Here is a 27,806-nt window from a genome sequence, read left to right as displayed (position 1 = left end):
CAACCATCAAATACGGCAAAGTCGCCGAGACAACGTCAGCACATCCCTGACTCCATTTGCGTTTTTGCTAGCTCCTCCTCGCCCTCTTCTGTCCTAATTATGTTTTCAGTAATTAACTGACATTCATTAAAATTTTGTAGATCTCAATCATTTATTAGCACTTTTTTACTCTGACGTCCAAATACAAGTCGTCTTCCGGCTGCGTGATTTCACGTACGTTTGGATGTTAGATGGTTCGCCCATTTCGACGTCTGATTGGCTTGTTTGGCTATAAATAATTAACCAATAACACAACTTTGACCTCCGATTTCCCTGGTGAGATTATTCGCTCCTCTTTAGCATAAGATGGCTTTTATTCTAGCAAATCGTTTTAGTTCTCCGCAACCGTGATTACAACTCTCGGGGCAAGCTCCTTCGAACATAGCGACTTAAAGCTTACGCAATAATACAAGAACTCATGGCACGCGAGCATGGATTTAGCCAGCCTATACGAGCGAAACCTCTGGTACTATGGCTGTGTATACTGTTTCGAGGTTGTGCACGGTTTCATGGCATGAATCGGGGGCGCTGAAGCTTCGCCGTAAGAAGAGACATAAAAGCGCTGTCACATCGCCTTTTCATTCCGCGATAAATTGTGTAGTTCTTGTTTATGTTGGTTTTGCCGGGAAGGCAAACGCAGTGTACCTAATGTTTGGCTCAACACTAGCACTAAAATATTTATAAGTCAAGGTCATTCGGGCCCAGGGAGACAAATGCGAACATTCCCCTTGGGATGTACAGCTTACGCTCTAACATGCTTTGTGTATTACCGCAAACCATTCAAAATTTTATTTGTTGTGGCCTTATCATTGATTGTAGCGCACGGATCGATTATTCACTCATTGTTTGTTTATGCTTGTTGTCACTAGACGTGGCTTTATTAGATGCAGAATATGTTTAGATATGTATCTCTAAATATTCCAGCTAAGCGCGCGGGCGTTTACAATGTTCCGGGATATTCTAGTCACCGTTTGCGCTTTTATGTACAACTTTCTTCGTCGTTTTAATTTGAGCGTTGACGGACGAGCATTCGCACTTCCACTGCCGCCAAGCGCGCTTCCTGCTATCGCCGACACCTAACTGCTTAGTTTTCTGGCGCGCGCAAGTCAGCGCAATAAAGGCTATTTCAGTGTAAAACCAGCTTCTGCGATTGTTGTCTGTGGTCTTGTCACCACCACGTGACAGTATCATTCCTTGAAAACCCCCCTACGCTGCGTATGTTTTCTCATAAGATGATTACATGTAGGAGGCAAGGTGTACAGGTTAATTGGATGGTAGGAGAAGAAAGGCGCGGTATCAGTTGCACTTCTCACTAGAGCTCCCTAACGGAAGAAAGAAAGAGGGAATGTGAAGAGAGGAGAGCGAAAGAGGTGACGTAGTGGAGGGCTACGAATAGCATAAACCACCTGGGGATCAGGATGTCTGTTTTTTCAGCTACAAAGAAACTTCGCGATTTGCGGAAAAAAAAAAAAGCAAACGACACCATTTCGTGTAATGTTGCTGTTGTTGCTGTTTATTGCTTTCGCATATGCGGCATAAGAGTTTACAGCAATTTGTTATTTTATTAGGTTTTTCATATCTACAATTGTTAAAATATGAACCGCTTCTTAAGGCAATGATTAGTGACGCTTAACTACAGAGGGCATTTCCTAGGAAGCTGTTCATGAGATACAAATGGCATGCTCGAATTCTCAATCACGTGATAGAGCCGTGATAAAAATTATCTGCAATAATAACCTTTATTTTTCTTCAAAGCAACAGCGGTGAATTGAACCATATAAACTTGTAACAAAACATATAGGATGGATGTATATTGCATGTGCAATATTTCTCCCCAGCTCTATTCGTCTCGAAGCTGCGATATCGAGGTTCGTAGGCAACAAACTTTATCTCGCATATCCAGGAGAGGTTTACTTTTCTATTTTAAGGGAGTTGCAAAATTAATATACGCTTTGCATATCAACACTAATCAATATGTAAAAAATAAACAAAAACAGAGGAGCCGATTGTGCGTTTTCAGCGTTCACTAGGAAGACCAGCAGACTGGTGAGTGTTACTTTTCACTAGAATGAACATTCCAACTTCTTGTTCTTTTGGAATCAGAGCATCTCAGAATCAGGAAAATGATTCCCATGAAAAGATGGGCGAATCCCAAAGTGTAGTACAAGTTGTCGTAGGAGCCTTGCTTGTCTCTGAAGAAACCTGCGAATTGAGGTAAACAATAAGCATGCTAAGAGCAATACCTTTATAGCGAAAGGAGGAGCAGATATATAAATCTTATTATGATCAAAGCATGAGCTAACGCCAGCATTTAAAAGGCTAATGCAAACGGTTTGTTTGCAGGCTGCTCTTCGATATTTTGGGACTTTAAGGCTTTTTTAACTTTTGCCCTTCTGCATAGTACAGAGCAGAAAACGTATTAATTTTCATCAGAGTAGGGCGGGACCAGCATTTCTGCCTAGTTGGTAACATAAAACAGTCATTTCCTAAAATATGTTTTATCTAGGAGTTAAATGTGCCTCAATATAAGGATTCACCAAGGTCTGCGAGGTGTACGCGCTTCCCTGTGTGCTGTTACGATTCGCCACCGACATATGCGGCAACCATGCGGCCCCAAAGCAGCATCAGTTGAAGAAGCGAGTATTTCGGTCATTTAGGTGCAGTGCAATTGGCCGCCCAATGCCTCCTCCCGCGGGCGTGTTTCGACGCGTCACATGCCGAATGCGTGTGCGTGTGCGTGCTGTGTGTGCAAACGCTGGCCAAGCTCCGCGCTCGAAGGAGAGAGCGTCGTCCTCTCCCGTCAGCAGGAGGTGGAGGAGTTTTTGTGGTGACACCAAGACTGAGTCATCACAGCTTGCTCGAACATAAATTCTTCTTCCTTTCCCTCTGAACTGACGACCGTATAAAGAGCCGCGGCAATTTGCGATGCGAGATAGGCGACTACGAGCGAGACTTCACAGAGACACTTCAGAGAGACTTCCGAGACGTCGCTGAGACGACGCCAGACGCCTGCTCTGTGAGCGTGTCTATTTTCTTTCCGGGCCTGCTGCTCTGCCCATTCCTTCGTGCTGTTTATTAAACGTTGGTTTTGTAAGTCGTGGCCTCGTCTTTGCCGCGACCGTTGTTGGCATCCGCCGAGCCACGGAGTCGCCAGGACAATGCTACCGATGGGGCCGCGACCTACATGTAACAACTGGTGATCAGTGGTAGGACGGCAAAGCCATGACAGTGGTCGGTTGAATGAGCCAGGCCTGACCGTGGTGCAACACCTGGACGCAATGAGATGTCCCAGGCGCGACGTGTGCAACAAGCAGCTCAACGGCAAGCCGGGAGCAGTGCAACGAGCCCTGTGTGATGACTGGTTGCCTGCAGCGGAACGACTGCGTTGGATTCTTGGCTGCGAGGTTTGGTGAGTGCGGGACTTTCTTCTACTGAGTTTTGCCAGGCTTTTGTTTAGCAGAGAACAGAGTTGGTAGTTGTGTTGTCGTTGTTGCTGGGTTAATTTGCAGCAAGGCAATAATGGGCAGCAGAGCAAGCAGCACTCCAAAAGCTATGCATTTGAGGTGTTGCGCAAACCTAAATTGCTGGAGCTTGCGAAGGAGTTGGGTCTGCATCTCTCGGACAAGCTCAGAAAACGTGAACTGCTAAAGGCTGTTATTGAGTTGGAAGCTGAAGATGACGAGCTTTCAGAATGTCTTGAGACCATTGAGGAAAGGAAAAGTGAACGCAGGGAACGTCACGAGAAAGGGGAACGGGAACGTAGGGAATGTCAAAAGGAGCGTGAGGAGAAAGAAAAGCGGTTTGAGCGCGTAACGAAACTGATGGAGCTGGAGATTTCTGCAGTTCGAATAAACATTTCAATACCATTCAGTGTAACGGTTCGAAATTGCGAGACAGTCTGCATTCGTTCCGGATCGCCGAGGATATAGCAGAGTATTTGGCTTACTTCAAGAGTCTGTAGAAGGAAGCGCTTCGAGCGAGATAGTTGGGCACAGAGATTGATAGTTTTTCTCCCCGCTAAAGCGTGGAAAGAAATCAAGCGCATGTTAAGCGAACGCATGAAAAACTGCGATGAACATAAGCAGTCATTACTGGTGAAAAATCAGCTGCCGCCTCTAGATCTTCAGAAGAGGTACGAATAATGAAACACAGCTTGGGGAAGCGGCCGAGCAACGCGACCGTATCAGGGAGCGGACCGAGCCTCGAACAGAGGACTATCAAGTTATCTTGGTCGAGCCACTGCCAGTTGAGACGGTTAGCGCCGGCTCCATCGGCGAGAAACCCGCCGGGACGCCGTCCAGCGAGGTGAACTGCTCGTCGGCCCCCACGTAGCTGTAGGAGATCCGGTTCCATCAAATGAGAGTGGGGAACTGGCAGTAACTAAACCGCCACTCGAGTCAAACGCAGAAGCTTTTGTGGAACGTGGCGGAAAAGGAAGCGAGCTAGGAAATGACAGAATTGTGTTTCCGAAATCAGCTGTGTCGTAGAGCAGGGCATGCAGAAAAACGTAGTGCCAATCAGGGAAACTGCGCCACCCACGAGTCGTGATCAGCCAGGGCAGACCCGCGATCAATGCGCGTCTGCTGTAGAGAGCCACACTTGCGAAGGCAACAGCGAGCGACCAGAGCAGAGTCAGCATCGTTCTTGCTTTGACACCAGGTCAAGTGGTATTCACGAGAGAACAACCCCAGTGCGAACGTGGACGTGGCATATATGACCTCGTAATCCGAAGCGCCACAGCTGTCGAAGGAGATTGATCGCTTACCGGTTAGCGCTGAGCGATCTGGCACACCGGACGACCAGGGTAAACACAGTAGCGAGCCACCAGAAAAAATGCCTAGCTTGGGGGCTGGCATGAGCTGTTGTTATTTGCACTTGACTTGAACTAAGTCATGCACTGCTGGCTATGATGCAGGCGTGCCTCCGCACTTTGAACACTATGACGACGCCGGTACCATACTCGCTTCGGTTACCGCTAGCTTTCAGGAGCTGGCGTCAAAAGAAAACAAGAAACGAGAATTCAAGCACTGCCGCCGAAAAGAGAGGAAAGTTAATGGAACAAAACTTTTTTACCGCTGCCCTCTGGGTTCCCTTTCTTGTGCGTGTGTTCTTGTTCGCTTGTACTTATTTCAAAATAAGAGCGGAAAGGCAGGCGCAAGAGAGAGTGCAAGCATCGAAAGCAGAGGAAACTTCGATTGCGAAAGGAAAAGAAGCAACTATTCCAACGGCAAAAATGCGCCCGTGCCGAGAAAATGCATGGCTGGTGTGCAAAGCGTAAGGAGAGGAATAGGTTATTCAAAAAAACGAGTGACTTATGCTCGTGTGTTCCTTGGCACACAAAAAGCAGGGTCAGATGTTCCGAGAAACGGATAGCCGTAGCTTCAATGAAAAGGGGAGTCTCAACGGTAACGCCGATGGTGTATATCAGTGGCCCTAACGTGAAAATACCAGCCTCAAAGTTTCACTTTTTGGTATTTTTCTTCCTGGCATAGGAGTTTGAACATTTGTATTGTATTAGTTTTGTTTAGAACTGATGTACGTTTGAAGTGCAATTTTCGAAATTGTGAACGCGTTCCAAGTGCTGCTGAGCTACCCCTTAATGTAGATGAGCTTATAAGAGGGAAATAGTCTGGCATAGGTCAGTGAATTTGTGCCGTGCTTGCTGGACGACCGGCTAAGTTTTCAGCGTAGTTGTGAAGCTTGGGGGTGCGATGTAAAACTCTCCCGAAGACACTTTGCAGAATGCTTTGGGGACGAGAACGTGCGAACGAAGCCTGGCTGACTAAGCTCGACAGAAGCGGAGTGGGACTACCCCGGGTAGCAGCTTCATTGCAACAATTCTTCCGGGTAGCGGAATCTGAATCTCCCTCCCGCGGCAGGGCAGTATGTTACAATTCGCCACGGACATGTGTAACAACCGACGCGGCCCCAGCGCAGCATCAGTCAAAGCAGCAAGCATTTCGGCCATTTCAGCGCGGTGCAATTGGCCGCCCAATACTTCCTCCCGCGGGCGTGTTCCGGCGCGTCGAATTTACACCTGCCGAATGTGTGTGCATGCGTGTGTGTGCAAACGCTGGCCAAGCCTGGCACTCGAGGAAAAGAGTGCCGCCCTCGCCCATCAACAGGAGGTGGAGGTGTTTCTGTCACGACACCGAGGCTGAGTCATCACAGCTTGCTCGGACATGAATTCTTCTCCCTTTCCCTCTGAACAGGCTAGTGTATAAAAAACAGCGGCAGTTTCCGCAGCGAGGGAGTCAACTGCTAGAGACTCAAAGAGACTTCAGAGAGACGTCCGAGAGAAGTCGCTGAGAAGACACCAGACACCTGCCTTGTGAGCGTGTCTGTTTTCTCTCCAGGCCTGCTTCTCTGCCCGTTCCTACGTGATGTTGAATTAAACGTTGGAGCCACGGAGCCGCCAAGCCAACGCTACCGATCGGGCCGCAAACCATATGTAACAGTGCCCAGCGTCATACCACTCTAGGTTTTATCAAGCGGCGTTTTTGGATGGCTCACTGCCCTCGTAGCTTTACCTAACCCAGTTTCACGCTTTACATAGGAGAGTTTGGAGCTGCCGAGTAATTCCAGAGTGAAGACGGGTAACCTCTACGCTTTGGGTGTGTCTACTCGAGCCTAGAGTCCACCATAAGCTGAGACTATCTTATGGTGGTGTGAGTACAGGCACCTGATAGGTACGCTTAAAAAATGTGGTAGTATAAAATTGCTGTGCAATATCTTATTCAATATTGCTTCCGACATACAGTCATACTGGCTTACTTGATGTATACAGTTTATTGTGTCGAAGTGACTCGACTTATGATGGGCGCCGTAAATGTCAAATTCTTCACATATTGCGACTTCAACCTGGGTTTCTTTCTTCCGTTGACGTGACACTCTACATGGGCGCAATGCTCTTTGCCTCCATTAAGAAGCGGTGCCCACGGCCGGGATGAGAGCCATATTCAGGAGTTGCACAGCCGAGTGCTCTAATCAGTGAACGACCGCGTGGCGTCCAACCAGTCATCGATGAACCTTCTTACTGAACGACATCCGGACAACGTTACTATCATGTAGCCACCTTATTATCGCTTTATTGAACCGTTACCAACGGCGTCTAGAGCCCTCCCTTTGCGATGAGCTAGCGCTTGTCCCAGATGCCGAGCAGCAGATCTAATAGGAGAGCGAGCGAAGATGGTTGATAACAGATTGTACATTTAATTAGCAAAAGGTAAAATAAAAGGGCAAATAATAATCACTGTGATTATTGCGACAGCGCCAGATGCGAGAAAGATTTCAGTTTTTCTGCCTCAAGCAGGGGTTTTGAGCTGCTCCTAGTACCTAATGTTCGATAATAGCATAAAAGTAACTCTGTGTTGTAACTACAAACAAGAAATTATGACAGGATGGACTGAAAAAAAAAAACACGAAGGTTCTGCGCTATCTTCAAGATGCGCCTGGCTCTCCAGTAGGTCTCTGTTTCCTTCCACACACCTGCAGTTTAAGACCCAAAACGTTACGAGCAATATTCTCTGAAGGATAAGCGTTTTGTGAGAAAACAATCACGATCAAGTCTGGGCTGTGTTGCTGCTGGTACCGCTGGTTTCTGGACTAATTATGAGACTTCATCAAGCTAAATGGCATCAATATGCTCTTAACTTGTGCAACTCCTATGGTATGAATAGGCTTCGCTACGATTAGATGGGTTGGACTATAGGCACGCATAGTGCGCTTTGACCAGCCGTGCCTGACTGGCCGGCTTGATTAAAGCCGGGCTTTATACATGTTTCAGGTGTAAGTCACCACAGCGCGTTCGATAGAGACTGTACACTGAGATCTTTGCGTAAGATAAAAGTGTCTCAGATTAGAGGACGTTTATCACGCAAACAGCGAAATACAAGCAGTGAAGCAGTTGTGGACGTGCAACCGTAGGATAGGCCGCAGTAGGAGAATTAGTACTTCCTAGTCGTAGCCTTAATAGCAGAGTTTAGGTATCCTCCAAACATTTCATTCTCAAGAGTAATTAATTAGCAAGGACGGCTTTGTAAACTTCAATATTTTAACTAAAGAATGTGTCAAAGCAAAACATGTTGATTGTCTACAAAAACAGCTAGCTTTGATATTTGCATTAAGGAAAGATATGCGTAGGTTTATTTGCTGGGCCGATGAAAAACTGCTTGACGTCAACCTCATTTAAGTGCAGTCATATAGGCTAGCAATTTTCATGATGACTGCCAACTTTTATAGTGAATTAGTGTAATAATAATTCACTTTGGGGGACGAAACGTCGATTGCATAGTCTGTACTCAAAAGCTTTCTGTAGGTATCCCTGGGTTAGGGAACACCATTTTTTCAAGACTGGTTACATTTGAGCCGGCATTCAAAGTGCCCTTCAGTTCGTCTTCTTACCTATTATATATGGATTGCTCAGCAGCATCGGTAGCACAATGGCGCCGGTGGCAGCCCATGCCGCTGGAACTGCGTCGACTCCGAAGTAATCGGCGGTGACCACGTGCTTCATTGTCGTCAGACAGCCCATGAGCACAGAAGCAGCCGCCGCGAAGGTTGAGTAAGTTGCGAAACTACGCGTCACACCTAAGGCCGTAACCACAGCAGCAAAGGACAAGTAGCAAACGCACGCGAGCGTAGTTCGAGACACAAGCCCAACGTCGGCCAGCAGCGGCAAAAGAACGCGGCCCACAAGCTGTGACGGTGCTGAGCACGTTATAATAAGATCGCCCTGGAGTTTCGTTGCACCTCGATCCAAGCCAGAATCTACCATGGTCGCCAGGAATGTGCAGTCGGTGTATTCGGCCAACACAGCGCCCATTATTACTGCCCAGTAGCTAGGCTTGAGGGCAAGCTGAATGAGGGACCGTGATTCGTCTTTTTCGGCCATGTCGATTTTATGAATTTTGCTTCTATGTACTACATCAGCAGGAGTCATGCTCATGTCACAATGTCGCCGAGTCTCTGCCAAATCGGACATTGCTTCTAAGCTTTTTCGGTCACCCGGCGTTTTCTCAGGTGCCGAAAAATGTACTGTTGGCTTCCTCTGTGGAGTAGTCCAGACAAACATTTCATTATCCTTAGGGGCAATAGTAGACGCTTTTGCTGGAATATCCAGGAGGATGTTCATATCTCTTTTTTCATTGCTGCAAGCCAGTTTTAGCCATTGATCAGCGACTGGAGTCGCGTCAAGAAGTTGCTTAGGGCCAACAGAACTTGACTTTGCCTTGATGCGTTTCAAGCATATGTATTTCGTTTTGACGGGTATAACTTGAGAGCTGGCATCCTCCATGAAGAGTTTTTCGGCACTGCGCTGATGGTATTCTTCGAGCGCGTTCACACAATTCATTTCATTGGCATCTGGTGTTTTAACGCTGCTACAAACGCTACTTCCAGATACTGTATCACAGCGGTAGTTGCTTTCTATCGGCATCCGATATGCAGGAATATTTCTAAACTCCTTTGGCTTGATCATTCCGTTGGCATTAGCTTGTAAATGCGGATATTTCTGGTAGCTTTCAACGCTCGTATCGGTAGTTCTCTGCTTCCTGGAGTTCTTTACGACTGCAGGCTTCTGTGACCAAGGGGGTTCTTTGAGAGCAAGGAGACATGGTGTAACGTGCAAACAGATCCCGGCGAATATTAGGAATAACTGACGGAAGGAATACACTTGTTCTAAAAGCGCAAGAACTGGTGGGTAGATTAGTGATGACAGGGAGTAGCCGGTGTAGCGAATTCCTGTGGCTACTCCACGGTACTTGTCAAAGTACATCATTAGCAGCACAGTGACTGCCATCGAGACAATCCCGCATCCAACACCTGCAAGAAAAATAAAATTCCACTGTAATAACATGAGCGTCTGCTGTCTTCTTGTTAGTAACAATACTCCTGAAATGCAGAAACTATTCGTCACACTAAATGTATGTTAAAAGCAGTAGTGTCCTAATACCAAAGAAGCTAACAATGTTTCAAGGCCCGGAAATGGTTTGGACTGCTTCGAGTAGTTCTTGTACAATTGTAAAACACGAATCGTTCTTTCGCCAGAAACCAACAAAAACCTGAAGGAGGATGAGAAGAACCTAAAGGGGTGCACGTAAGTCTTCTTACTTACTTAAAATTGCGAAATCATTGCTAGTTCCGGTCTTGCATTGGTTGGAAGCTGGTTGTGCGTTTCTTTGCTTTTGCAGGGTATAGAAGTTTACTCTTTCATTTTTATCACTGTTTTTAGTTTTTGATTTCTTGTATTTTTGTAATCTTTCCTTTTCACTCTATTGCACTTTGTGTTTATTTTTATTTTATTTGGTTTACCAATTTAGTTTACTTTTATCAGCAGTATTTTCTTCTTTCCTTACCTTAAATGCCTTCTAGCATCCTTACACTACACAAGGAGAATTCTGGAGACGTGCTCATGAACACTGCGTAGAGTAGTGGTTAGTGCGCAATGTTGGAAAACGGAATGATGGTGCCTACAGTCCTGGCGCCGAAACGATGTCTTTCAGAAGTTCTTGAGACTGGGCTAGTTAGAACATCTTCTCATGAATGCTGCGTTGTTTGTTCAGTTCCTTTGTCCATGTAGAACTAATCAGCGCAGCATTTATGAGACGATTTCTTTCTTAAGAACTGACAGCAAATTTTAAATACACTATGCCTTTTCATGCCGTACACAGCCCCTGGTGACACTAGAGCGCAAGTAAGACTTTCGACTCAAAAACGACACCCAAAAAGACATAAATATGAAAGCGCTTTTTCTAAGGTTCACTTATCGGCCACGCAAAATGATTCCACTTTTATCTATGCAGTTCCGTCGAAAGAAAGCAGAGGTTCCAGGATTTGTCTCATAGTGTGAACAAATGCTTCTTTCGCGTTTAACTGGAACAAGCTTGTAATTTCGTGAATATTTAAGGTACAAATCTCTCTCTGACTGTGATTTTGGCCATTCCATTTTTGTTGTAATACTAGCATGTTACGGTTCTTTTTTTTTTCGGACGTAAGGCACAACAGTGAGGAGCTCTAAAAAGTGGAGACAAATTTCTTGAAAGTTTCAGCATTGCCTACCCTGGCGTTGGATACAGGAAGTTGGTTGGATTCGTTGCAGGTACCAGGAATGCACGGATATAGAAGATAATTGATGCGGAATGGTGGAAAGCCTACTTTGCTGAAGGCCGATGCGAATTCACCGTAGGACGTATAGATTTTAAAGAGGGACGTATAGATTTTACACTTCATACTAAAATTTTGGCGACGGAGTGCAGGTCATAGATATTGAAAGTGAATTTCATTGAAGATGCACTACCATTTATTGAACAGTTAGAAATAATAAAATAAGTATCACGGTTCAAAAAACACTTAGCGGCTCATGACCGGGGTCCCATGTTCAGCCCTTATATTCTGATTTGGAACTTATTAAAGTTTTAATATTGGATATTTTCGGTTACGATGGCGGATGATAAATGCTAGTAAGCTAGACAAAGCATGCGTTACGAGATATTGCATACATACGCAACATGAAGTCTTTATGAAACCAAAATTTCTTGGAAACGTCATGATATTCGAATCAAGCTGCGGCCATTAGGGAAATACTGCCGATTAAGTAAGAGGTGAGATCATCAATGCCCCACTGGACACTTGCGTGTCTACAAACATAAGTTAAAGATACTGGGGCAATATGTGAAAAAGGAATACTTTGAGGTCATGGACACGTTGAAGATGAGCACAGTCAGAGGGTCCAGAAGAAACAGATAAACATAAAATTTGTAAAAATTATTTCATATCAAATGCTTCTTTTCTCGCCAGATAATAAAGGTGGGCCTAAACCCAAATTTGGGTGAAACCCGGATGTTACTAGATAATAGGAGAGTCATTGTTTTAAAGAAAAATTAAAGATGAATGTATAAAAAGACGCTTAACATGGCATCAGAATTATGCCTTATTATTAGGAGGGCGAGCTAACAAAGACGGGGTGATGCAAAGCCGTATCAAGATGTTTCCTGAAATCCAAATAGATGCAGTTTGCTGCATTTGCGTTGTACATTTCTAGAACAAAATTATTTGTGAACGAAGCACGTTTCAAATGAATCAGATGCTCTGAAAACATGTTTGCATAACCTGAATTTAATTTACTTCCCTAGAGAAACAAGTGCTAAAAGATGGCATGTTTGAGGTGCTTATACGAGACACTGGTCAGTAAAATGTACCGTATTTGCCAAAAGTAACAAAGCTGCATGTTTTGCTTCTCGCTTGTATTCTGAAGCCATCATTTATCCTCAGATATTCACAACTTGTAAGGAGTGATGGCAGGAGCCCATCTTTACTTTGCATATTGTCACGTTGTGGTGACGAGGTCGACGACACAAATGAAGGGGTCGATGATTGCACTAAAGAAACTCTTTACTTGGGCTGACTTGCGCCCGCAAAAGAACTAAGCAACTCGGCGGCGGCGATAGAAACAAACGTGCTCGTCGGTCGTCGGACAAAGAATGCTCGTCACACTCGTCAACGCTCAATTTAAAGGCTGCACAGAACAAACTAGATAACTTCGCAAACAGCTACCAGCACGGGCTGGAACATTGTGGAAAGACACCCGAGTAGCCGGAACCTTCGAGACAGATCTCGATGCATCTTGCGCTACCACAAAACTGATAAAGGTGTGACTCGCGACATCGGGCATTAACAAACAAAGATTACGGAACTGATACGCGGTCCAGAATCAGAGTGATAAGCCTGTATGCCGGCGGCTGTTAAAAAACAACAAATACAGTTTTGAAGGTTTCGCGGCAATATATTTACAGCTTCAGATGTGGTCTGGATTCTCTGCCACCCGACGTAGAAGTGGAACACGCAGCCTGGTTACTTTTGGCAAAGACGGTACCCTTAGAAGGTGGTTAAGCTTTACTGCTTTCCATTGTCTTAGGATGCAGAAGGACTGCAAATATTGGGCATGCAGTTCGCGATAAATATTAAAACTGATCAGTACGTCGTTTTACTCTTTAAAAGTTGCCATCATCCCAATCCGATCACCTTCTACGCGCCGTTCGCGATATTCCAAGAAGTTCTAAGTCCATTTATCAGCACTCACATGCTCACACCCAATACAACGCATGTACGCATGAAACAAGAAAGTTTAAATACCAATTTTGTGAAGCTTAAGGGATGGCTATAAACGACACGGGGACGCAGGCGTTCGGGTTTCACCAGCTGCGAGTTCTTATCAAATCGAATTTGTCATTAGTAATTTTTCATATAAAAGAATTACTCTGCTAAAAGGAAACCCTAATCGATACAAAAAATTGATGCCATGAAAATCCCTAATTTCGAATACTGTTTGCTTGTTTGATCTGTATATTCTGAGAGCGCCCTACTTCGGCACCCATGTCTATTGCGCACCTTGATCCAAGATGTCTGAACCGACGCAGAGGGGGCTGGAACTATGTGACTCGATATATTACGAAAGCTTATAAATGCTGGACGATGACTCTTCATTTTATTTCAAAGCGTTTTATTCGGAATGATGCACAGTTAAATCATGCATTCCTGTGGTCTGAAGCTGCCCATCGTGTATACGAAGGCGCGAACAGAAACAGCGAAGAGTGAAATTTGGTTAACTGTGTCCAGAGCTGGGTTTATTGTGCCCTTCAGTCTACATATAGGCGGCGTAAAAACGCATATTTTGTATTTCCCGCCATGATCGTCTCATTTTTCTATCCTACTTTTTTCAAATAATGAGTTCTGGTTAATGAAAATGTCTCCACGGTCATTGAAAGAATATCATATATGTCGCTACGGATGCCCAAACGGTAGGAATGTCTGGCGAATGATAAAAAAAAAATAATACAACCACGGCTAGAGGCAACACGTTTCTTGGTTTAAGCGTAAATGTTAACGACTGCAGCAATCATTCGCAGTCAGACTCCGCCATTAAACAATGCATTCTTCTGCGACCTAAAGTTGTATTTTTCACACATGATTGTCAGACACAATGTGAGTTACTGGTGCAAATAAATGTTATGAGTATAAGTATCTTACAAAACAAAAACCGCGTAGATGAAGGTCTTTTTTTTTATTCTGAGAGGAATATTATAATATAAACATCGTATATTTTTTATCGTCACCAGTGAGTTGCGTCACTAATACACCCTTCCCCTGAAGTTTGATAGTATTGGAAATAGGAGTTTATTATGCCAGTAACACAATGTATTGAGCGCAGCCTGCGGAGCGTTCATCCATAATCGTTCTGCTATAGATCGGAATAAAAACCGGTATTCATTTTAATAGAGTCCGAAAATTGACGGAAAAGTCTATTGAGTGATTTTCCTTTTAGAATTTGGGAAATATATCCCACTGAATTATATGAATGAAGAAGGCTTCATTCATTCAACTGACTATCTTGAAACATTAATTTGAATATTAAAGCACCTTGAGGCTATTTTAGGATAACTTTATTGAATGCCACAGCAATTCGTCCATCGTTCGCGGCGCAGCAAGAACTATTTTTAAAGTTCCTCCTTCGCTCCTATAGAATACTCATTATTGCAGCAAAAACCAAGGGAAATTTTTCAGGCTGTCTGTGTACAGCACAGTGCGTATACCCCACGTCTAACATCCCCGAGTGTTACACCAAAAGTCGCTTTTGAAAGCCTGAAAATACAGTGATGCACTTGCACACGAGATGATGAGAATTAGCTGCTGCTATTTGTTAAATCAGACTAATGAAAACTAGTGGGATTCAAAATGCTTCAAACGAATATGAGGAGGAACCTTAGGGAAACAATACTTTCACGTCACACGCCAGTCAATAACCACTACTGGAAATGAATGACCCTCGCTGTTCGAACAAATTAGTACAAGAAGTGACGCTATAAATAAAAAGCAAGCTGGCACTGACACAGAAGGGGGCACAGTAACTAATGACCACTCTATGGACACCATACTTGTCACAAACAGAATCTGCTTTTCAGACTTCGAAAGTTTAGGCGCCACAACGCCACTTGAAAATTGCGTTCTAATATCAAATTGCTCAACATGTCATTTGCATCCTAAATACCAGGAGGCAGCTTTGGCGACGTCGGTGACTTCATATAGTCTTAAACCAATTTCAATTGTTCGGGCTGCAGAGTCGGAAGTTAATGTGACCATAAGATGCTGATGGTTTGTTTGTTTGTTCGTTTGGTTGGTTTGTTTGTTACCCTAAGATTCCAAAAGAACTTGATTCCAACAGAAAGTTAGGTGGGCGGATGAGGTTAGGAAGTTCACCAGGGTCACGTGGACGCAGCTGGCACAGAACTGGGTTAGTTAGAGAAATATGGGAGAAGCCTTCTTCCTGCAGGGGGTGTTGTCAGGCTGATGATGATCAAGAGCTGGTGGGTTTCAATGCCGGTTTTCCTACAGTCGACTCAATTCAACGCACACTTGGCGCATATGCCGCTCTTTAGGCGGCTTCAGGCAATCGAAAAGTTTGATTTCTCAGTAACACTTTTGGATGCACCAGTGACACACGTGTTTTTAACTGAGAAGTGCGTCATAGGGCTTTCCTCGACAAAACACTGAGATAGTTTTGTATAATATAAACCTACAAACACTTTTTTGCAGCGCTCACTGAAGTCAGAATATGGTGTAATTATTTCGGACCCTTTCACATTTTTTCACATTAACCAACATTCACATAACAGAGCGAATACTTCATAAGGTAGTCAGGTTTGTGTTCCCATACGGCCGTGGATGACTCAGTGAGCTCGTGAAACGCAGCGGAGCACCCCCAGCGAATGCACCGAATCATGTCTCCTTGTTAAAGTTTGTATTTCAGCTCTTAAAATATCACTACAATGTCAATATCTTTAATTATTTTGCTTACTCCTGACGTTATAACACGATACAAAGTCACGCACTGACAATAACCATCATGAAAGCGCGATATAACTGTTTTAAATATTCCTTTCTTTTCCGAAGACAATTACGGAACGGAAACAACTTAACAGTGATACTGTTACTCAGAATTTTGTGGTAATATTTGAAATGTGCCTGCTAATATTATGAATCATATGAACTTCAGTGTGTTTATTGCTTGTATTTCGGATTTTTCCCATCCTGCTATTATCTGTACTAGATCGCAATATCTGTAAAATATAAAATAAATATTGAATGAGTAGGGATTATCATCTCCCCTTTTGGGAAAATACTATAGTCTCTTTGCGTATTTATTCCGCCGTCATTGTAACTGATCTCATTAGTGACTCAAATACAGCGAGGAGCCTCATTTTATTTCATCTATTTGATTGCTTTCTAAGGTGCCAAGCTACCACCCGAATTTTATATACCTATATGCTTCCGCTGACTGAAACATTTATTGCCCTTTTCCAGTCGGCTATCCAAGTCACTAATATTTCGCAGTCTGATAGCTTTTTAGCGTTCCCACTGAGCAATAAGGACTAATTGGACTGGTGCATGGCAGTCCCCGTTCGTTGTAGCTCCACACCCTTTGAAGCCATGACCCCGCCTTTATGCCGACTCCTTGTAGGTGCCACGATCTCTTAAAGTTGGCAATGCCCGAGGAGCCATACCGTTCCTATAGTGGACAGCACTGGCTTGATTGCATAGCCATTCTCATGGTTATAGACAAAACTAGAATAAATGGCAGAACTGAAGCTACAACCCATAAAATACCGCATTCTGTTTCCTATTATTATGTGATGGTAGGGTAAATAATTGGCTTCTTCATAATGAGTAAAAGACACATCATCTTATATATGTCAGACATAGAAGACATATTTATGTGAAAGACATCAAATCAGGGCATTTTTTTTTTAAGACAAGCACAGAACTACCAGACAAAAAGGTACGAATCGTGCACACAGGCCATTGCGCACGTATCACTGTACAGGGCTTACCTTGAATTAATCCAAATGTGATGGACATCCAAGTCATATCTGGAGCAAATAAACATGCCAGGATGCCAGTCCAAACCAAAACACCTCCAATCATGCCAATAGTAGAAACAGCAAAACCTCGAAAAACAGCAAATGCAATTGCTCCTGTAAAAGACCAGCAGAAAAGTAATTATCCGACCACCAAGCATACTTTTGCAAGCTAGAATAGAGATCCCAACCTGGGCCAGGCGGCGCTTGAAGAGCCAGCAATCAGCGCCTTCTTGTGCGGGAATTTCACAACGCGGGAGGCTGGCGACTGAGGCGATCTCATTTCACTACGTAACGGCTAAAGTGCGGTTCCTAAAAAAATATCAAACCTTTAAGGACATCCGGAAATCTTAGAAAAAGCGGTTAGACTGCTTTCTAACTTGTGCAGTGGGGAACAAGTCAGAAAAGATAGCAATGTTTCTGGGAAAACATTTTAAAGTCAAATGACTTCTATTCTCGGTGTATTTTCTACCCCGTTGTAATTTTTGGCGCCATTTGTGGGGGCAGATAGGTCTCCGTCTAAAAACGAGTGATTTAAAGGTGAATAACTCTACCCTTTAAAAAGTTATAAGGTAAAACTATATGTTGATATTTTAGGTCTTCAGCAGGTTTGCTTTTGTCATTCTTCAAAACTGCTTAGCATCTTTTCAGTGTCACGAAACGCAGCGCCGCTGTATCTTCCCCATACATCTGTAATAGGAGCGCGGTTTCAGTCAAGCCGACGATTTTATTGCCTTTTTTACCGCGCTCCCTGTTCATGGCGTGGTGATGAATGGATAAATTGAATTCTGTTGAACAATTGAATTTACCTCAATGCAACTACAGCGGCTTAAAAAGCAAGTTCGACGAAATGTTAATATCTAACACGGAAAATCTACATCAGCTTTAAACACTATTACCAAAGATATAAAAAGATGTACCCATGTGTAATTTCAGACACAATCGCATCAACCGATCCTTCGTATATTACAGGCAATCAACAAGATTAGTGTTCGTTTCGCTTATTGCACCAATAAGATCCTTATTCGTAGTATAAAGATACTTTTGAAGATTTTTGTAATAACGTCCTGGTTTAATTCAGAGAAGGATTTCTTGTAGCCTAAACCCACACACCCCCCTTCACTACTGCAAAGCCAATGAAGCTGGAAGCGGCGAGGCATCCTACAATGTGAGAGTGTCACGGGAAAAAGCAGCCACCACAATCCCTCTAGCCAAGTTAATGTTTTATTCTATTCGCTTCTCCTTTTCAAGTCTTTGAGCCCTTTGTTTTTTCAAGTATGGTGATATGCAGCTATGCTGTTGATAAAAAAGCTTTGCTCTTAAAACGCAAGGTACTCATGGCATTACAAGTATATTATTTTCAGTAGATTTTTAAAGCTACGCAATTTTTCTTACTTCTCGGCAAACCTTTTACTTTATGACATTGAATCGTGGTACTTCTGCATGCCAGGGAGAGTGCATCAACCATAAAACACCATAGCAAGAGGTTAGAAAAAACATAACAAGAGTTGAGGGGTAACCTCGGTACTATTGATAGTGCTTCGACACATTGACTCTCTCTCGTTCCTTTCAATTATCGGGGCCTATGTTACATATCCCAATGTACCTTCTATCAATACGAAAGGACATAAATCGAGTTCGTTGCACGAGAGTTAGTGGTAGGAAGGTTTAAATGTACTCTGACAACACTAAAGTCTTAATAACACAGAATAAAATAAATAATTGAAAGGTAGTTTTCACATAAATAAAGCTCAACTTCAATGTTTATCAACAGTGGAAAGAAAATAATGCCTGTGAGCATGCAGGCATGCCAGGCAGCACTTCTAATAACAGCAATTTAATTATGTCAGCTCCGCAGTGCGTAGGAGAGTGAACGAAGCTACAAGTGGGCTTTTATGATATTTTCGTATCGTTTGTCTTGCTTTCAGCAATAGAATCCTATCGACTGTTTCCGTGTGCGTGATATGCAGAGGAAACGTTTCGGCACTAGAAAAAAAAAAATAAATTCGGCTACGCTTTTGCAATGTGAATTCTATGACGTTAACGGCGATGGCAGCAAAGTGTTTAATTTCACAGTAACGTTGCAGCAATAGATAATGAGAAGCATGTCAGTCTAGACCACACGAAAATGTCTGCGTTTTGAGAGCCATTTCAGTATTCAGATGATTTAGTGTGCTGAGCATGAGAATTCGCCGCAATTCTTTCCAAAGCGGTTAACCCTTCGTTTTTTGTTGTGAGGGGCGCCAGATGCGTAATGAAGGACAACGAGCTATACTCCGTTTCATACATCAGGTGCAACGCAGCCAAAGCTACGCAAGTAGTCCGCAAGAAAAAAAACAGGAGGCGTATCACTACGCGCTCGTTCTGTAGGCGAGTGGTTCCTGCTGAAACGGGCTCTATTCCGAGCATACACGTTTGCAATAACATGCTTCGCATGCTTACACATCTTCACAGACCGGATCTTATAGAAAAAATGCGCACCAAAGAACCATTTTCTCAAAAAGAGATGCGCAGTGCGGAGGGCACAGCCAGCGCCATCTGGTGGCACAGCTGGAAAGGTTGCGGGGCAGCAAAACGCGCCACGAACAAAAACGACATAAGAAAACATACACATTAGCCGAATCCGACCTTTTCTCCCTAAAAAAGGTGCTTTTTATGAAGTTTATGGCAAATGTAAAATGTATTAAGCTTGCTGACAAAGCAACTATTATTTTTTCTCGTCAAGAGCAGGCACTATTTTTTATCGCGGATGCGGACGGCGCAAACAAGAGCTGTAGCTTTGGTAGTGTTGCACTTGATGTATGAAACGGAGTATAGTGGCATGTGCAGATCGTTGTCATTTCCTGATCTCACAGCGTTTCGCATATGCTGAGAACTCTAGGGCGAAGAGTTGGAATAAACGCTCCTTTATTTGGCCCGTGTCGATAGTCAGACGTGTGCAACGCTCGAAACAAATGGTTTGAAGAACATCGGGAGTACCGCTTACTATTGCGACCAGTTCGTATTATGTGCAGAAGCGTTCGTTTTTTATAAGTATGGCCTAGCATACGTACAAATCGAAAAATGACCCAATAAAATATCTCAGTCGCAGAATTTCATTTTGCTAGGTTAGATATCATTTAACATGAGAGACGGCTGCCGCGGTTGCCAATGCAAACATGAGTTCAGAAGCAAAAGCTACGGCGCGAGGACGGTGACGAAATCATGCGAGAGGTCGAGGAAGCAGCAAAAATCGCTAGCATACAGACCTCACTTCAACTTCAATATTTTTTTGAACACTAAGTTGCATTTCCTTTCTCCAGCTTGGTTATTGGGGTGTTCTTGCTTGGCAGCGGTTCGTGATTCCTGGCTATTTGACTTTGTTCTTGTTTTGCTCACCTTTTGCATTCTGGCAAATCCGTAAGAATACTAAAACATTATTTCTTATAGTCTGTGTCTCGTCTTTCTTTCATTATTCATTTTTGTTTCGAGCTCTTGGTGTGCCCGATATTAGAAACATTCAACAAAGTGTGAAAGTACCAGCTTAAACCAAAGCCGACATACTGGACACTCCCTAGGCACAGGCAGTAGCCGAGTCTTGCCCGACCCATGACACTACGCTACGTAGTGGCTGACCGGTAAACAGCAATTCGTCTATGTTAGTACGCCTTCCTTTAGGTAAAATGCAGAATTTTACATCCCCAAAGTATAACCTCAGAGTATCTAGCAATAAATAAGTAAACAATTACTACATGCCGGCTCTTACCTCCAGCTTGGTCCAGTGCCTCAAATACACTGGTCGGCCAAGATGCTGCCTCATGGTTCACGCCATATTCACGCATAAATGCCACGTAGAAGAATCCTGAATTTGCGTGAGCGGCTGAGGAAAAAAATGTCGCGCCGCACGCAATCGCCGCTCGTCCCCAACATTTGTCGATGCCAATCTTGCTCTGGCGATGTTCATTCGACTGTGATTCATGCTCCCCATGCTTCGTCTTTGGCACATTTGTCGCATCTTGAAGTTCATTGTATCCACCAGTTGGTAGGCTGCGAATGTGTACAGAATGAAACGTTGGTATTCTGAACACTTTTTAAAGATGCACCCAAAATAAAAAAAATCTACGCTAGTGTATACTATATCTCCACGGCTTCCGTGCACACTAAATGCCAATCTAAACATTTTCTCTCAAAGTTTCAGTATTAGATCGCATCTCACCTCCAAAACAGAATGTTCCTGTTTGGTATCATCTCTGTCAAAGCCTTTCGCGAAATGCCTGTTCATTCTAATTTCACATCACGATAGGAGAATTGAGTGAACTAAGGAACATAATCAATTAACACTCTCGGCTGGTGATCGGGAGGTTAGAAGTTCGATTCCCGTGAAGAGCGATCTTTTAGAGCGAAAGCAATATTACGCTACGTCTTGTCGCTATGTGACGTGTTCAAGTACATGGTCCCTCATATAACATCAGCCTGCCATAACGTTTGAATTCGCGTTGCCCCTATGCCACAGGCAGGAACTGCCAACTCGGGTCGCTCCTTTCATACGGGAGGATGATATCAGAATCAACCTGCCAGAATCGTTTGCATTCTCGTTACCCCTACGGCACGCAGGCGCGTAGGGAAATAATGTAGGAGACGAAAGAAGCCTCCGCCGTTGCTTTCACAATTAAACTAGAGTTTAACCAAGGGCACAACACAGCAAACGTTTTTTTTTTTTTTCAAAGTTAGACGGAACCACGCATATATCTCACGGAATTTCACAAACACATCTGGCGAGCACATCTTTCGGATAGGTCTCGCCAACGCAAGCTTTTCAAAATGAGCTTAGAAAAGATTTTCCTTACTACTCTAAGGAACGTTTTCCCAGCTGTACTTACAAACAACGCCTTGGATTTTTATGGGAACACATGAGGCCACTCAATGTTAGTATTTCGTTCTGTTTTCCGTGGTATGAGTCATTTAAAAGCACTCATGTGCGGGCTTGAAATTATGAAATTGTAGCAGTTATAACATTATATCATGGTCTAGGCTTTATTACCACATAAGTCTTCACCAAGCTAATTCTCGACATTCGTACAGTAAGCCTCAATAAGAAATGAGACCTGCACTGGGACAAAGTTGTACCATGGAGCATGAGTCTGCACAAAATAAACTCTATAACTACGGTACTGTAATAGTAGCTTCCTTCGCAGCGCTTCCTGTTTGCTCTATTTGTTGAGCTTGTTCGAAATTTATTAAATAGACCACAAGAAGCAACGACTATCAACAGAGGCACAGGCTTTGAACTCATTACGTTTTCAGCGCAGCGGAACAGCTAATGATATTTTCTTTCGCTGCAACTTATATTCAACACACGAAAGAAAGACAATGACTGACATTCGAGCCCTACTCTGCCGACAGGCCATCAACTCCTTTCGCGAACATTGTAGACAACTTCTGACCTCTCCTTGCTCGTCAAAAAAAAAAAACAGGTTGATGTTATTGTTTGCGCACTTTGCCTGCTAAATGGTTTAGATGGCAGTAGCTTCACAGCAGGAGGCACTTCGACACGTCCCTTGTCTCTTGATGATGCGTTCAATGCGAACCCGTTAAAAGAGTATAGATTAAAATGCATTCAGACCAGTTTCACGATTGCTTGATAACAGCCAGGCGAAAACCGAAAACAAATCACAGAACGAACCCATCTGCCCACGTTGGACAGCAAGTGGGGATGTAAATCCTGCAGCAAATTTACTTCGTACACCCACAAAATGTCAACTGACATAAATCAAAAGACAAAAGGTCTAGGTCGCTTCGACAAGATTGTTATAATTTATTTCCCTGTGATGGGTGCTTTCACTACCGGAGCACAACAACAAGGGAGGTCAGACCATCCGGCTTATCCGGCCTCCAACGTGAAAGTTCCAGGCGTTCACAGCTTTAAACGCCAGTTGGTTTGCATCAGATGAAGTAGTATCTCTTATTGCATTAACGTAAATCTGATATTTAGTACAGTATTTTTTGTTGTAACCGGACGCAAATGCGATCAATACAAAGCACCTAGGCTAAATACTTCATGCGATAATAAAATATATCCTTAGTTACCACCACAGACCATTATTTCCATGATCGGTCAAAATTTATAGTATGCTTTATGCTACTGGAGACGTCGTCTCCATTGTAGAAAAGGCGGAATATGAAAAATTACCTGCTCGCTTCCTGAAGCACCTGGGAAATGCTCGGCAATACAGCTGGCAGTACATCAAGGAAGCAATATATATGCCACACAGTGAATTTCAATGTCGAAATGCTACCAGCAAACAAATGAAGCAGCTAAGTGATGAAGTTATCGCAGAATCATGTAGCGAATATTAAACAGCTACATATGGTATGGTGTCACAATCTGCCTCACATCTGAAGCGGAAGTTATGGAACCTCTTGCCTCACTACAGAGCGGAAGTTAAGGGATCTCCCCGCTGCTCCGAGCATGATTCGACAGGAATCTCCGGGGCAGCGACTTGCCAGCGCGCGTCCTTGACGATGGGCCGCAGCGCAAACAGCCGAGAGTATAAAAAGGCAGACCGCAGCCCGCCCGTGGCAGTGCACTCAGGGGAGATGTATTCTCTTGAAAAACTCTCGCTGCTGCTCGCTCTGGGAAAGTGCTTTTACATTTTCACCGAGCTCCGATCAACTCATAGTTTCTCTTCATCTTGTACGGACGGCGCTAGCGAACAACTCGGTGACTATACGACGCCTTATCGAACAAAAAAGCCGTGAGAATTGCTTTTTGCTATAGACAGTCGGTTAATTGAATATTGGTTTCAGTTTTGCTTGAAAAATTCATAAGGCTAATTATTTTACGCTGTTTTTTCTCTGTAACTCTTGCCCTTACTTATAAGATCGGGAATACTTGGTTTGTTATCTTTAGAGTCTTGTTTTACCGCAGTGTTTGTTCAACGTAGGTTTTCCCTGTTGTCAGTTACCGAGTCGTCGTTTATCACTATCATACAGTGGCATTTCTTTTTTTTTTTGTTCTATTATTATTATGCAGTGAAACTTGGCAATTAGCTATAAATATTCAATTTTTGTAGAAAAGAATGACTTTCTCGAACGTATTTCTCCATCACACACCGAGACACGTACTTCAAGAGTTGACCTGTCTAACTTTTAACTGTGTTCTCAAACTTCATAAAGGGACGACGGGTAACTGTAAAGTGGATCCCGCGCCTCTGTTGACCGTAAAGGTAGGGGTTTGTGACATCTGGATGTAAGCATAATAGAAGTTCTGGCAAAAACAAACAAACAATAGTTTTCAAGGTACCTTGCTTGACTTCATATATTATATTTCATGTTGCGAATATTGACATTCAATCGAATATGACCTATTTAAAAACAATAGAAGGATTGCAAATTGTTAACAATGATTGCACCGGGTTAGAGGAACGAAAGCTGAGTTTCGCACGGTTTTACGTGGTTTATTCGATGTTTTGAGTTTTTCGTCATCGAACCATTTTCAACAATGCATGTCTTAATGCTAAAAGCCAATTTCTTAATTATAAACAAATAATTACCGGCATGTTTCTAATCATTAAATTAGTCTAGCATATTCCTTTTCTTTATAGCTTACCTAGATATATGAGTTGGTGCGTACGCTGTTAATCAGAACGCTCATTTAAGGGGGAGTAAATACTTGCCATAAGCTATGCGCTCCACCGCGATGGCTCTGTGAGTAGCCCGCTCTACTGAAATAAGGCGCTCGGATTCTATGGAATGGCTGTGCATATTAAACAACCCCGAAGATCAGAACTTCCAATCCTCCATTACGGCTTTGCCCGCAGCCTAATTTTGTTTGGGAGGTTAAAGCCAACTAACCAACCACTCATAAGCTATGTTACAATACAGGACGAAGTTGCAGAGTTAATACAATTTTAAACCCAAATATGAATCAATTGTAGTTAATTACGAAGCGTAAGTTTTGAAGCTCTATAATAATCGACCTAACGTACTCAACGATATAACGCTTTTATTGTATTACGTCCGGCATAACTGCACAACGACAAAAAACTTGTGTTTTTCGCCTTGAGTGGAACGTTTGTTATTAAAGCTGAACGGCAGGTCAGACGGAAGCAGGCTGGTATTGCTCGAATTTTACATTCAGTAGAGCTACCGCTATATACAAATAAATCCACCTACTGCTTGTTTAATGCCACCAAGGCATATAGTGCAGATGAGATTGGATTATAAACATTTGTGGTACAGGAGAATCGAATTTCACATCGATTTTGTCTGCACTTGCATCGCCTATAACGGAAGCGATAAAGAAGCTTCTCTCTTGCAGGGTCTGTGGAATTAGCCTAAGCAGTGGAGTAGCTACACACAATCAGTACGTCAGGATCACCGTTTTCCTCAAACTTTGTATGGTATGGGTGTCTATGCAGATGTTAAGGAGCCTTCTCACTTCCTGTTGTTTTGTGATTATTGCGCTTTTGGGAGATGTATGTTCGAACAGGTAACGTCACGCTTTCTCACCACAACTGCTTGTAACCTCTGCAGACACTGGTCATCTTCAGAAGTGCTCAAAATAAAAAACATAAAATAGAGGAAACTGAGCACAGAACGGCCCTTAAGTCAGCAATATAAAACTTCTACTTCAAATTTTTAACACAAGCGTCTCTGATAACATGAGAACAAAGTATTTGTTGTATGTATGAATACGTTGATCACCTACTCTGTCTCTTCATTGTATTCGGTTTACGTTGCCTCTATATATGTCCAAACTACAAAAAAGCAGGACGAGCTAGATTAGTCTAGGTACAGCAGTGGCCAAACTTACGCTCTTTTATGCGCAAGCCCAATCATGAGTGCAGTTTCTAAAGGCTCCAAAGATGGCCGGAAGTTTTTGTCATCGGCGCAGGCAAGAACAAATGCACAAACTCCTTCTAATCATTGATTATCCGTTTTGTCATGCAGTCGTTTTGTTATTATGACGCTGTCATTTCGCTCGTGCATTGAAGTTCTAAGAAAAATAAGCCTGAATTGACAATAGAAAAGCAGTAAGCAGGAAGCTGTGGCGACTCGTAAATATTCCGTTAAGAAGCGCCTTGCTTCTTGAGAAATTTTCTATGTGTTAGGCAGTTCTGGTCGGCCATAATGATGCAAATATTCGCTGAACCAGCCTTTTTGCTCCCAAAGGAATAATTAAGATTGCAGAATGATCTATTTAAGCTGGAAATATCATTCTCGCTTGTTCAATCTATATGCCCTTGTTAAGAGCCCGCGGAAGTTGCCCAAATCTCATAGCAACTCTCCGCTCTGATAAATGACCTCTAGCTTAACACATGTGTTGCAAATGTCACAAACGTCCTCTGGCCGTGAAGCCTACCCTTCAGAGCTAAACAATGCAGTGCACTTGTACTTGTTTTCACAAAAGCTTTTCAAGCTCGCTTGTCTGCGATGAGCTTAGCCACGTCATGGCTTAGAATGGCAGAAATGTAAACGCGAAAAATGAAACGAAGCTTAGAGAGACAAAATGGACAACAGCTGGAATCTATCATAACTTTTTATGCTACTCTGTACTATAACTACCTCATGTTGCGCTCAAGATGATAGGGAGGTTCCTAGTACTCAGCTATAATTTCAAGATCTTTACAAGCAGCGGTGACAAAAGGATTATGGAGTCTGTTACCGCTGACAATCCGGCATACTGATGAAAATTCATTGTTAGCGCCCGTGAAAAATCAGTTGATGACGGGGAAATGAAAATTGAGCTGTGGCTCACAGCCAATTCTTTCACAAAACGAGCTTAGCTAGGACAAAGCACGAGCAAAAAACTTGCGATTAAATAATTTGACCTCTTCCAATAAAAATGCTCATGTCACGGTTAGTAATGGCTGCTCAAAAAAGGAGCTCGTTGAAAAATGGTCGTCCTGAGGAAAAGCGAAATGGTAGTGACAGCAGAAAATGAGGGCATATAATTACGTGAGCTTCCTAAGCGTATCAGTGTCCAATTATGAGGTGCACTAGATTCTTGTTCTTGCTTTTCTCACACATACATGCACGGTGAGCCTGTTCAGTGCAAAACAGAGCTGCATAATACTGGTTCACGGCTACGTCCTTCTCCTCTTCCTGGATATAAAGTATGTTACACGTTTTCCATTAACCAGCTTTTGCAATCGGATGCAGATTCGCAAGTTACTGCCTGTCACTTCCGTTCTCTCTTTTTCTGTCGCGCCTACTCTCCATTTTCATACTTTATTTTCAACATGGCACCGGGAAAACCTGAAAAACGTTATCGTATCGTAAATTGCGCAGAATAGCACAACTGGCCCGCTTTTATTACACATTTTGTGCTCTACATGAATCAACGACTAGAATTAGCCTAAGGCATAGAAAGTCCGTTGCTCGTAACACTTGCTGCTCGATTTCATCCTTTCAGCTAAGATGTCGGCCATACCATTTTGCAGAAGATAGAGCTACAACTTGCTTATAATAAGCAGCACAGAGCGAACCTCGTGTTATATTCGATTCAGTTTGCTTTGTTTGACACTTCACTTAGTGCACTCAGCATCCCGCATTGATATAATGCAGTGTGCACATTATTCATCATAAGGCACAAACTATCAAACTATTTTCAGTTGCGTAGACTCCGAACTTACCTGAAGATTGAAGCCAAACGAAAACAGTAAAATTTAGCAATTACTACTTCGCAAATGTGGGACCGCTTCGGATGGATATATATGCTTTCAAAATCAGTTTCTTACCTATTGTCTGCTGACGCAGGACTCTTTGCTGCTTCAAGCATTCTGAGACACCTGGTTCGGTCTTGCCTACGTGAACGACGAGAAAAGGCCGCTGCTATGACGGCTGGATGAATATGTTGAGGACAAAGGCAACGAA

General features: G+C 43.3%; 1 protein-coding gene across 2 annotated transcripts; it reads right to left on the bottom strand.

The window, feature by feature from the left end:
* Nucleotides 1-1,534: 1,534 nt before the first annotated feature.
* On the bottom strand, nucleotides 1,535-27,806 carry LOC146195219 (uncharacterized). 2 transcript variants are annotated; one of them, XM_084597729.1, is made up of 5 exons: nucleotides 27,671-27,806; nucleotides 20,695-20,975; nucleotides 16,923-17,066; nucleotides 8,443-9,861; nucleotides 1,535-2,241 (listed from the first exon to the last, which is right to left on the bottom strand). In XM_084597729.1, the coding sequence occupies exons 1-5, from the start codon at nucleotides 27,709-27,711 to the stop codon at nucleotides 2,093-2,095; spliced, it is 2,034 nt and encodes a 677-aa protein (XP_084453855.1). In that variant the 5' UTR covers nucleotides 27,712-27,806; the 3' UTR covers nucleotides 1,535-2,092. The 2 variants fall into 2 exon arrangements, with proteins under 2 accessions (XP_084453855.1, XP_084453856.1); XM_084597730.1 differs by lacking the exons at nucleotides 20,695-20,975; nucleotides 27,671-27,806 and adding an exon at nucleotides 17,141-17,413.

Source organism: Amblyomma maculatum, chromosome 3, assembly GCF_055883805.1.
Source record: "Amblyomma maculatum isolate TAMU_Amacu chromosome 3, ASM5588380v1, whole genome shotgun sequence".
In the NCBI taxonomy this organism is placed as follows: domain Eukaryota; kingdom Metazoa; phylum Arthropoda; class Arachnida; order Ixodida; family Ixodidae; genus Amblyomma; species Amblyomma maculatum.
This window is presented reverse-complemented; position numbering and strand designations above follow the sequence as displayed.

Bases quoted from the DNA above. Each gene is read 5' to 3' on its own strand.
- LOC146195219 (XM_084597729.1), bottom strand. From the start codon at position 27,711: ATGCTTGAAGCAGCAAAGAGTCCTGCGTCAGCAGACAATAG. The intron at 20,976-27,670 runs GTAAGAAACTGA...ACACATTCGCAG, and splicing joins CCTGCGTCAGCAGACAATAG to CCTACCAACTGGTGGATACA. The intron at 17,067-20,694 runs GTAAGAGCCGGC...GGTCTTTTACAG, and splicing joins GGCACTGGACCAAGCTGGAG to GAGCAATTGCATTTGCTGTT.